This window comes from Peromyscus maniculatus, chromosome 20, assembly GCF_049852395.1.
Source record: "Peromyscus maniculatus bairdii isolate BWxNUB_F1_BW_parent chromosome 20, HU_Pman_BW_mat_3.1, whole genome shotgun sequence".
Taxonomy (NCBI): Eukaryota; Metazoa; Chordata; class Mammalia; order Rodentia; family Cricetidae; genus Peromyscus; species Peromyscus maniculatus.
This window is the reverse complement of record NC_134871.1, coordinates 54,033,748-54,045,967: the sequence shown is the minus strand read 5'-3', so window position 1 is coordinate 54,045,967 and position 12,220 is coordinate 54,033,748. Positions and strand designations below refer to the sequence as shown.

The 12,220-nt window shown below is 52.5% G+C and overlaps 1 protein-coding gene across 10 annotated transcripts in view; it reads right to left on the bottom strand.

Moving 5' to 3' along the window:
- Nucleotides 1-10,732, bottom strand: part of Arhgap8 (Rho GTPase activating protein 8) — a 43,934-nt gene extending 33,202 nt beyond the window's left edge. For 2 of the 10 annotated variants that reach the window (XM_076556462.1, XM_076556463.1), the window contains exon 1: nt 10,450-10,732. In XM_076556462.1, the coding sequence (XP_076412577.1) occupies nt 10,450-10,471 (22 nt within the window). In that variant the 5' untranslated portion in view covers nt 10,472-10,732. Of the gene's footprint in view, nt 1-14; nt 1,649-9,082; nt 9,668-9,748; nt 10,069-10,449 lie in introns of those variants that run through there. The other 8 variants (XM_076556468.1, XM_076556472.1, XM_076556469.1 and 5 more) reach the window with 6 other exon arrangements.
- Between the last annotated feature and the right edge of the window lie 1,488 nt (nt 10,733-12,220).

Here is a 12,220-nt window from a genome sequence, read left to right as displayed (position 1 = left end):
ACAGCAGCGCATACCTGCAGTCACAGCCCTGGGGAGATTGTACAGGAGGGGCTCTGGGGATCACTGGCCAGCCAGTCTAGGGGAATCCGTAAGATCCAGGTTCAGTGAGAGACCCTGTCTCAGAAAATAAGGTGAAGAGGGACTGAAGAGGACTCTGGACACTGACATCTGACCTCCACAGATAAATGGACACACAGGGTTGTGGGGGCAGGAAGGGAGAAAAACAACCTTTAATTCCTTGACCAAAACACAGTCGAGTTGACAAGTGTATGTCTTCAAACACAGATGGGAAACTAAAAAAAATGTAACCAGGAGACATCACTACAGACGCCACAGCAGCTCTGTGTCCTGATAATCAGGGAGGTTAGACCTCTCTAGGCTAAGGTATGAAACGTGTTAGAACTCACTGATACTGATGAGTAAGTGTGAGGCCAGCCTGGGCTGCACAGCAAGACTCGGTCTCAAGTCAAAAACACACCTCCTCCAAATCTTCAGGCTACAGGAACGTTTAAGAAATATTACCAAGAGCTGGAAGCCGTGACTGAGGGGAAGCGCCTTTCTCAACCACCGTGCCCTGAGGAGAACCAATCTCTACCTCTCAGAGCTCTGTGCTGCTTCAGCACAGACTAGCCCAAGGTCACCCACAGGTCAGTGCCCAGGACAGGAAGCCCAGACTCTTTCTTGGCTTTGTGCTTCTGCAAGCTCTCCAGCAGGTGAGGTGATGTGAGTGAGTTCTTCCTGCTAAAGCTCCATGCAGGGGTATTGCTAAACTAGTCACCTCTAACAGGAGGCTAGGTCATCATCAGGAGGGGTTGCTGAAGCTTCTCTTGAGTCATTAGTGATATTTCTAGAGTCCTTGTCCAGTTGTTACACACCCTTCCCCCTCCCCATGCTATTCTATCCTCCCTGAAGCCCTCAACCATCTGTGCCCCTGGTCAGGGCTCTGCCACCAGGCTGCTGTGTGGCTCTGGCCTGGAGCTTTGCTCCAGCTGGGTGGCCAGACAGGCAGGGCGGAGGCTAACTTATTGCCAAGTCCCTGGGGCTGCCAGGGCAATGCTGGCAGGAGATCCCGAAAGAAGGGCATCCTGAATGGGGGAGGAACAGAGAGGGCGAAGGGCCCAGGAGAGAGCCAAGGATACGATGCCCAGAGGGGACAAGCAGGGAGGGGTCTCGTGTGTCCCATCCCTTTTACACACTTGCAACAGACATGGAGCCTGACTGAATCTTGACTAGAGTACCTGTCATTCTGGACCACCTACCTCCCCATCCTAATCCTGTGACATTCTTTCCTACACTAGTGTGGACAGCTGAGACACCTCAGCCCTCCCATACTTCACACAGAGACTTGGCCTCCCCGTCCTCAGTCTCCCCAAGCCTGCCCCGGTACTTTTCCACGTCACCTAACTCTAGATGCTGAGGCTCTGAGCTGGGGAGCCACTGGCCCAGGCCCCAGATGCATACTCAGGATCAGGTTTGCTTCCTGGCAGGGCGCCGGACATCAAGGCCAGGCCTCATCAGCCAAACCTTCTCTCCAGTGCACCTCAAATCCAAAATTATCCACACTGGAGAGCAGTTCACTGGGGACCTCACTGGTGTGGGATGATGCCCAGGCTGGGACCCTGAGCCCACACCTTGCAGGAAAAACCTACTTTATAGATAGCCAGCCAGATAGAAAGGAACTTGGCCCTCGGAGCCCACAGCTCCAGACACACATAGCCTGGGGCAGCTGGCCAGGAACCAGTAACGACTGAGAGGCCAGTCCTCACACCATCCCCAGGGTGAAGTAGCTGCTCAGAGCCTACAGCCATGGCCTCCGCAGCAGTGATGGCTCCATTTTCCTCTGTCCTCTGCTTTAGCCAACCAACATGTGGGTCCTTTTCCCTTTACAAGCTCAAACTTTTTTTTTTTAATTATTCATTTTACATACCAACCACAGATCGCCCTCTCCTCCCTCCTCCTGCCCCCTAGCCTTCCCCCTCAACCTACCCTCCATTCCCACCTCCCCCAAGGCAAGGCCTCCCATGGGGAGTCAGCAGAACCTGGTGCATTCGGTTGAGGCAGGTCCAAGCCCCTCCCCCTGCACCAAGGCTGCACACGGTGTCCCACCATAGGCACTGGGCTCCAAAAAACCCACTCAAGCTCCAAGGATGGATCCTGATCCTACTGCCTAGGGGCCCCCCAAGCAGTTCAAACTAAACAACCGTCTCAAGTATCCAAAGGGCCTAGTCCAGTCCAACGGGGGCTCCACAGCTATTGGTTTACAGTTCCCATTAGTTTGGTTTGGTTGACTCTGTATGTTTCCCCATCATGATCTAAATGTCCCTTGCTCATAGAATCCCTCCTCTCTCTCATCGACTGGACCCCTGGACGAGCTCAAACTCTTTATCCCTTGGCACAGCCCGGACTCTTTGTTCTGAAGTCTGCCTAGTCAGCCCTGCTGCACCATTGGCAGGAAGGGGCTTGTGCCCCGTTTCCGCTGCAGCCACTGAGTGGGAATTAAAGCAAGGCTCTTCCAGCATCCTGCACTGCTCTCAGCCTCACCTGACTCCTGGTGTTGTGGACAGTGGGAACCCGCCTCCCAGAGTCTGAACAGACCCAAGAAGGAAGCTGGACCATACTACCTCTGAGAGGTTCTGAGGATCCCCGAATTCTGTCTCCACCAGGTACCACATGGCTATCAGGCCCAGGAGTCATTGGAGTTGCTAACGGACAGGTCCTAAGGAATGACTCGGTTTCAAGGAGAGGCGGTACACACAGGCCCTTAACAGGGACCCTTTTATGTGTTAGCTGGTTACACCATCAATGCCCAGGTTCAAACACTAGTCGTTTCTGTGAAGAGATTTGTGGGCGATGTTGACATCTAAGTCAAGTGGCTTTGTGTAAAGCACATTGACCCTCTTCAATGTAGGCAGGTGCCATCTAATCAGTAAGGACCCTAAGAGTGGCCCAGCCCTCCAGTATAGGCTGGTTCCTCAGGCGTAGGCTCCATTCTGAAGCTGGGACTATTTTGAGTCACATCATTAGGGTAAACTCAGTTGTAGCTGAAAGAGCTCAATATGTATAGCAAATGATGTTCAAAATATATCTTATGTGTACACACACACACACACACACACACACAGGTATATATATCCGGGTCCGAGCATATGCTAGGCAATTGCTCTTCCACTGAGTCATACTACTTCCAGTCTCTACACACTATATATATAAAACTGTTTATACACACACACACACACACACACACACACACACACACACACTTGCCTGTGTCCACTGCCTCTACTTGCTCCCTTTGCAGCTCTGTGCACTCCAGGAGTCTCCCCAATGTGGGGACTTATTCCTGGGGGAGCCATCAGCATCTGTGAGGCTGGGAGAGCTTCAGTCTTTGTTGGCGCCCAAGACCAGAACAGGAGCTCCAGCAGCAGGCATGCTATGCAAAACAGATTCCAAACCACCCAAGGGGTCTATTTATGATTCACAGCAAAGTGGTTTGCTGCTGTCAAAATGTGTTTGCATATTACACAAACAGACCCTCATAGCAATTATCTTAATGCTGTAGCTACAAATGAACACCTACTTACTTCGGGCAAATTAACTCTGAGTTTACCTTAAACAGCACAGCCCGTGGAGGGTGGGGCACACGGATAAAGAGCTCAGTGGATGTGCAGACCTCCAGGCTCTCTCAGAACTCAGGAGAGGGGTCCCATACCACCATTCCTAACCCTCTAAGGCTCAGAAAGAAAGAGGCATGCGCTGGCCATATCTGCCTCCGACACCACAGCAGGATCCATCTTTTTGTCTCAGCCAAGCTTGTGGCCACAGCCCCTCCCCCAATGCCCACACCTTATCAACAAGGCCACGAGGTCCCCGGTGCTGGCAAGAGGCACACACAGACTACTTACTTGTCCAGAGGGAGAAATAGGGAGACACCAGAATCTGGGCACATGATCCAGGTGAGACACCGGGGGTCGGGGGCGGCGGGGGTGGGGTGGGGTGGGGACAACAGTGGTGAAGTCCTTGTAGCTGGCTGTCAGGAGACTGGAGTTCAAGGTCCCTCCTTGTCTAGCCCCATTCTCACAGTCTGGAACCCCTGCTTTCACCATTCAGGCACAGCTGGTACCTCTGTCACAGCTTCCACAGCCCACGGGAACTGGCCTTCTACTCTTCCCAAAAGGATGCTGAAGCCTGAGATCCTGCCCTCAACGCCGAGTCTCAGTCCCAAAACATAGCTTGTTTTTCTGTTGCTATGATAAAACACTCTGACCCAAAGAAACTTTGAGGAGGAAAGGGCTTATTTCATCTTAAACTTCCAGGTCACATTTCATCATCGAGGGAAATCAAGGCAGGAACCAAAGAGGAATGCTGCTTCCTGGCTTGCTCACGGGCTCAAGTTCAGTTAGTTTGCTTATATAGCCCAGGCCCACCTACCTATGGATGTGCTGCCCATTGTGGGCTGGACCCTCCCACATCAATCATCAATAAAGACAGTTCTTCACAGGCATGGCTGCACAGGCCAATCTGATCTGGGAGATTCCTTAACTGAGGTTCCCTTTTCCAGGTAATTCTAGGTCTGTTGAGTTAAAACTAGAAACTCAACAGAACGTTTGGCAGTCCAATGCCCGCCCAAGGCTTCCTGTTTCAGCTCTCTTCACATCAGGGGCTTCCTGAAGCCCCCATCCCCGACCCAAAGGCTCCCTCTAGAAAACAAGATGGACCACTTCCACCCCGTGCCTCTTGCTTCAGCCCCATGAGCCTCGGGCGCTCTTTACACACCACACTGTGGCCATCTCAGAACCTTTGCACATACCGTCCTTGTGACCTAGAACACATGGCCCACACAAGGCAAGGGATCCATAGCCAGCGTCACCTCTCGTCACTGACCGAAGTCTGACTCGTAGTTCAGTCTGGATTCAGCAGTCCTGCCTCAGCCCTCCCATGCTTCCTCACAGGAGTTAAGAACCAGCCATAACTCCAGTTCCAGGGGCTCTGGCACCCTCTTCTGGCCTCTGGGGACACTGCACTCACATGGTGTGCAGACATATATGTAGGAAAAACACTCATACACATAAAATAAAAATAAATAAATCTTTAGTAGATAAATAAGAGCTGGAGAGATGGTCCAGCAGTAAGTTAGGAACACTTACTGCTCTTCCAGAGGACTGAGGTTCAGTTCTTAGAGTGGGTCACAGCCATCTGTGACTCCATTTCCAGGGGATCCAAGTCCTCTCTGGCCTCCTTGGGAACCTACACTCATGGGCACACACCCATATACAGACACACACACACACACACATGTATGTATAATGAAAATAATAATAATAATAATTTTGGGCGAAATGGATAAATAGGGGCTGAAGAGATGACTTGGGAGTTCCCATTCTTCCAGAGGACCTGAGCTCCATTTCCAGCACCCACATCAGGTGGCTCACAACTTCCTGGAACTCCACCACTAGGGATCTAATGCCCTACTCTGGCCTCTGAGAGTACTGACCAACAGACACACACACACACACACACACACACACACACACACACACACACACCTGCACAGCCTGAGAGATGGGGGGGGCATAGCTGCAGGGACCTCAGGGAGACAGAGACACTGACTCAGAGCCTGTCCTGGCACCTCAGGGTTCCAATCTACTGCAGATCACAAAGCCAGCAAACCCCAGCCCAGGCATCCCGCCCCTTCAGCATTGACACTGTAGAGTTGAATTTTAAGGCCAATGGGAAAAAAAAAAATGCAAGGGTAGCTCCTAGAAATCTCCAGAATCCAGACCTGCCTAACCAGTTCCTTCCGAGAGTCCCTGGCTCCTGCCCCCTCTGATTGAAAGGTCATTTCTGGCTCCCAAGTTGGAGCTGGCTGGACTTCAGCAGGGAAGGACAGCAACACAAATTCACTCCACACCTAGGCTTGCTCCCAGAGGCCACAGACAGAATGAACGCTACCAGGCATGATCTGTCCCCAAGCTGTGTGGCCTATTTGAGGCACTCTGCCTAAATCAACTCAGTTTGACCCCTCCATAACTCTGGAGTATGGAACTTCCCAGGTGAGGAAAACAAGGCTCAGAGTGGCTGGCAACTGACTCAAGGTCACACAGCCTGTGGCCAGGGTGTGGAGGCCCATTCCCAGCTGTTAACCCCTGCACAGCCTCCACTGAACACACACACACACACACACACACACACACACACACACACACACACACACACACACACACACATTATCCTCCAAGCTTCAACTGCCTTAGGATGCCTGTGAGAGAGAAGATGGGAACCCAAAGCAGTAGCTTAGAGAGAGCCATTCACCCAAACCTGCTTCAAGGAACCCAGAAACCTGGACAAATGGGCTATCAGAAGTTCCATACAGTACCCCAGATCCCAGTCGGTCCCCACCCACAGGAGCCACCCAAGAAGCCTCCAGATATCTGTGCGACATCTTCAGCAAGCATCAAATGTAAACACATACTGGGGGAAGATAAATAGTGGAAAACTCCTTATTTCCATCCCTGTGCTAACGTCTGTGACACAGGACAGAATGACATGGAAAATAATGAAAGCATAAAAGAGGAAAGAGCCCTCGCCCACTTGAGTCTGGCTGAAGCTTCTCCCTAGACGAGAAGCAGAATTCTAGCACATTCAACACCTGCTTAAGGTCTTTCTCCATTCCCAGCTCTAAACCTGCAATTTTCTAGGACTTACACTGAAAACTCCATTTACAGTGAAACATATGCCAAAACCCTTGTGTAACCTTAGAGGTTCTTGATTTAACTTTATCAGAATCTAACCCACCTCCAGAGCTACCCTTAATTTTACCTAGCAAAGAGACGGGGTGGGGTGGGGGGAGAAGGGAGGTTCTTAGCAACCTTTTGAGAGGTAATTTGAAAGCCAGTAAAATGGTCTATATGGCTGATGCTGAGACACTTCTTATTGACGCTCCCTTAAGAGGGCCCTGCCCACATTTGGATATATCTTAATCTTTCCTCTTTCTTTTAACCCCAGTGCTTAATATGTATGTAAAAATATCTTTTGGTGGACAGTTGTGGTGGCAGCGTGACACACACCTTTATAATCCTAACACTCAGCAGGCAACAACGGCAGGATCTCTGTGAGTTCGAGGCCAGCCTGGTCTACATAGCGAGTTCCAGGACAGTCACAGATACATAGAGAAACCCTGCCTCAAACCAACAACAAAAGTTTTTTTAGAGGCTGGAGAGATGGCTCAGCAGTTAAGAGCATGGACTGTTCTTGCAAAGGACTTAAGTTCAGTTCCCAGCATCCACATAAGGTAGCTCACAACTGCTAGCTCCAGGGGATCTGACACCCTCCTTGGTCTCCACAGGAACCTGGCCTCGTGTGCACATTCCCACTTCCTCCCCACACACAGACACACATAATTTAAAATAAAACCATTGCTTTTTTTTTTTTTTTTAAAGTAAAAAGAGGGTGTCGGATCCATTAGAACTGGAGTTCCAGGTTGCTATGATGGGTGCTGGGACCGTCTCTCCAGCCCATAAAAACTCTTTTAATACACAGCAACTCTTCATTGCGAAGCCTCCCTCTCTTGTATGTTTTTGTTTTCTTGAGCACCTCCCTTTCCACTTTTAATTAAACTTGAGCTCTGTTTCACACTGCCTAGTCCTGAAATTCCCTTTTAAGTGGAAGCCATAGACCCTGGCTGAGGTCCCTACAGGAACTTCCTCAGGCCACTGAGGGCCAAAGTATGGAGGTTCACATCTGCCTCTCACTGCACACATCTGGAAGAGCAGGCAGTTGCTAGAGGGCTTCCAAAGTTTCCAAATTTCATCAGCCTGCTCCCACCAAGACAGATTCCAAACCTGGCTTTCCATTTACCAGTCCAGGGGCCTATGACTCCCCTGCCTCAGTTTCCCCATCTGTAGAAATGGGCAGTGCCACTGCCATCTCAGGAGGCTGGTTTGAGTGAGGAATGAGGCAATCGGTATGCAAGGATGACTTGACCTCTGCTAGGGGACTTTGCAGATGTGGAGGCCGCTCCCCACAGCAATGTGACCAGCTCAAAATTCACTCATCTGACTAGGTATAGTGGTTCATTTTTGTAATGTCAGCATTTGGAAGGTTGAGGCAGGAGCCTCTAGAGTTTAAAGCCAGCCTGGGCCAAATAGTGAGACCGGTCTCCAAACAAAATAAAATAATCAAGCTCTCCCAAACCCTCCTGAAGTTTTATCTGAATCATGTGACCAGTGCCTCAATTTTCCCCACCAGTGAAATGAAGGTGATTTGGGGGTTGGGGTGGGTTCCTAGTGTGGTCAGGCACCTCCAGGTGACAGCCCTTGGCTAACCTATTATATTTTAGTTTATTATTAGAGACAGGGTCTCACCCACCCAGGCTGGCTTCAAACTCACTGTGTGCCAAGGATGACTTTCTGACCTCTCTGCGGTAAATGCTAGGATTACAGCCTTGGGCCACCACACTTGTGGTTTGTGTGTCACTGGGAAACCACAGGGCTTTGTGCATACTAGGCAGGGGTTCTATTAACTTAGCTGCATCCCTAACCCTGCCTGCCTCCTCTTTAACTGAAGCCAGGTCTCTGTCCATTATTGACATGGTACCCCAAATCTGCACTTAGAGACACCAGGACTCACAGGGTGATTAGTCAGGAGAGCCCCCAACCTTATCCAGCTCTCCCAAGTTGCACTTGACTGTGAGCTGATGCAAGCACATATCCTGGGCACGCTCATCTCCACCGCTCCTGGACCTCCCAGCCACCTAAGGGCCATACCTCATCTGCTTATCTCTCACCCATCTTCCAGCTCAACCGCAGCCCCCTCCAGGAAAGTCTCCACACCCCCTGGCTTTGATCAGAGCTGATCTGATCTGATCAGATTCTGATCAGAGCTGATTCTGGGCTCTGGAGAGCTGGGAACCCGCAAGGAGGCTGACCTGACTGACCCCTCTGGGAGTAGCTGAGCTCAGACTTCCAGTCCCTTGCCCCCTCCCCCATCCCGGCGCTGACTCGGGGGAGGGTTTGGCGGGGCATTCCATAAGGAACTCCCAAGCATATCCTTAAACTACAGAGCCCAGTGAAGGTTGCCTACTTACCAAACGGCTGAGGCGAACTGAGTTTTCACCTGGGCTCAGGTTCGCCCCGACTCCCGCCGACAGCGCGCACACTCGATAGAAGTCTCAGAGCAGAACCTGTCTGCAGCCTGGGACCAGTCAACAGTCCCAGGACGTCCCCACCCGAGTCAACAGGACGAAGGAATGCCACCCCTCCCCCCTGGTGGCCTCCGCAGTTTCCCCAGCAGAGCCTCGGCGCCCAGCAACATTCTCGGGAGGCCTTTGCCAGATTTGAGAAAGTGAAAGAAGCCCGCGCAGGCTGCCCTGCCTAAGTGGGGACTTCCGAGGCCTATAAATCCTGGGAGTTGGACCCAGTGTGACAAGATGACCCAGACAGACCCCAGCCTCGGGCCCCACGTGCATCCTCAGCACCTGCCCCGGCCTCAGTGTTCCCACCTGTGAAGCGGGAATGATGCTACCATGATGAGCTCAGGTTTAGTGCGAGAGCCGAGCGGCCAGTGCTGGGTGCTGACCCCGGTGGTCCAAAGGGGACCGATCCCAGGTCAGAAGGAAGCCAGGAAGGTAGGGGGCACAGAGAGCGAGGAGGGGTGGGGAGTGGAGGGACAGCCTGGGGAAGGGGCCGGGGTCAGGAGCCCAGGAACCACAACTGCCCCCCCCCCCCAGCAGTTCTCCCAGGGGAGGACTCACCCGACCACAGAGCAGCTCACCTGGCCTCTGCAACTCCAGCCGCTCACCTGGCCAGGCCCCTCCCCGCCAGGCCCCGCCCCACGTCCGAAAGCGCACAGCCCCGAGTCCTCAGGGTGGGCGGGATCAGGGCAGGTGACTGTGGCTCTAGGCGGGAGGGAGCTGAGGGACACTGGCCCTGGGTCGCCTCCACACCCGCTGCCAGCCCGCAGGTTTACCCCTATTCGGGATGAGACGGGAAACCGGAGATCGGTGCTGAGTTAGGAAACTGAGCCCGCATCCTGGATCACCCGACCCTCCGTCCCAGGCCTGACTTAGGCAGCGAGGGCTCCCTCTGCCCTCGGTGCGTCGCTGTCCCTGCCGGAGAAACGAAGCCAGGGCTGGAGACTCAGAAGCACTCCCACACCCCTAGAACTTGCCTCCAGGCACAAGAAGGTCTTGATGTCCTAGGGAGAGCAGACCAGAGGTGGAGCGAGGCACGAAAGTGGCATTACCAGAGCGTGTACTTCTGCCTCCAGGCTGCCGCTTCCTCCGCTTCCTGATGTCATGCTGGGCTGGCACCTCTTTCCACCCACACCCCATCTCCTTCATCCGCTTGCTGCCCACCAACCTCCAACCCTGATGACCCCTAGCTCCTACCCCAATCCCAAGCTCAGGCTCCTAGATGTCCGCTGGATACCCAACCTCTGGAGCGGCACATTCACCCGCTCGCCAACCCCTCCCCATCTCATTCTTCCAATGGTGGGGTCCAAACCGTTGAGTCCTCACAGCCTATGTGTGGGACACTCTCAAGCCCTGGTAGCTCCTTCAAAGTCTGTCACAGTACCACCACTTCCCAGTGAGTCAAGTTAGTGATCTCCTGGCGTCTGTCCTTGCATCCTGTCCGTCTGTTCCCACACAGGGTCTGGGGGTCCCTTTCTGAGGACCCTCACACCAAGCTCCACTTGTAGGTTCTCCTGTCCAGTAGATGAGGCAGCTCCACAGGCCAGCTGCCCTGCACGGAGGGGACAGGGGACGTGGTCCCGAGGAACCAGTTAAAACAGTCCAGGATTGACACCACCCACCTCTAGAGGGTGTAGTGACTTCTGGGGACAGTCAGTGCAAGCCACCACCTCCTGCTTCCAGAAGTAACTGGGCTGCAGGCCACCTGTGCTGCTCCTCCAGTGGATCCGTTGGAATTTGCTGGACGGTGGGGAAGAGAAAAAATACAGTTCGCCGTATCTACCACCTCACCCTAGTAGGGGAAGCTTGGCTCACGGTGGGCACTAGTGAAGGTCAAAAACATCTCCGCCCTCCTTTGCTGAGCCCATAGCTGAAGCCCCTATCACAGAAGACAGCTTAACAAGCCGGTACCATACCAAATTATTTCATGTAAGATTTTAAATGTTTTTAGTTTATTTCTATTTCGTGTGTGTGGGTGTTTTTGCTTTCGTGTATGTCTGCACACCACATGCATGCAGTGCCCATGGAGGTCAGAAGAGGGCATCCGATCCCCTGGAACTGGATGTGGATGCAGGGGACTGAGTCTAGATCCCTCTGCATGCGGAGCCAATGTCCTTAACCAATGAGCCACCTCTCCAGTCCCATTTCATGTGAGTTTTACGGGACATGGGAAGCTTCATAAAGAAAGGAAGACCCAGAGAAACAGGTGCATTATGTATTTTCATACTTGGGTTTGAGGAAGGGTATTAGTCAGGGAGGAATATGATCGGCAGGCAAAAGATCATGGTTTAACGGTAATCAACTGGAGGACGTTAACCCCTCCGTTATATCCCCATGCCTCAGGAGATGAAAGTGACTCTTCCTCTGGGTGTCATGAGGCGCCTCTCATGGGGTCTTGTGGCCTGGTCAGGGGAGAAAGGACAGGGAAGGATGAAAGCCCTGTATTAGTTCCCTGTCTTGTTGCTGTGACAAAATGCCCGTGACAGGAAGAGCTTAAGGAAAGAAGGGTTCATTTTGGGCCCCAGTTTGAGGGAACAGCAGGGCAGTGGTACTGGGAGATATGCTGGTGCATGGGTCATTTCTCTTTTTTCTTCTCTTTGTGTGTGTGTGTGTGTGTGTGTGTGTGTGTGTGTGTGTGTGTGTGTGTGTGTGTAGAGGTATCCTCAGAGGCCAGAAGAAGGTAATGGATCCCTGGGAACTGGAGTTACAGCCAATGTGGGCCACCCGACTTTGGTGATGGGAATCGAACTCAGGTCCTCTGCAAGAGCAGGAAGCCCTCTTAATGGCAGAGCCATCTCACCTGTTCCTTCCTTCGCTTTGGGACCCCAGCCCAATAGACTGTGATACCCACATTCAAGATGGGTCCTCCTAGGTCTCCGGAATCACCCTTACATCATGCCCCGAGGTGTCACCCAGGTTGAATCTGAACCTTTCAAACCATCACTGCTCCTTCCTGAATCAACTTTTCCAGGTGCCACGTTTGGGGGCAGTGTGTTCTGAACCCACATCACCAGCCATTTGGTCACCGTGGTG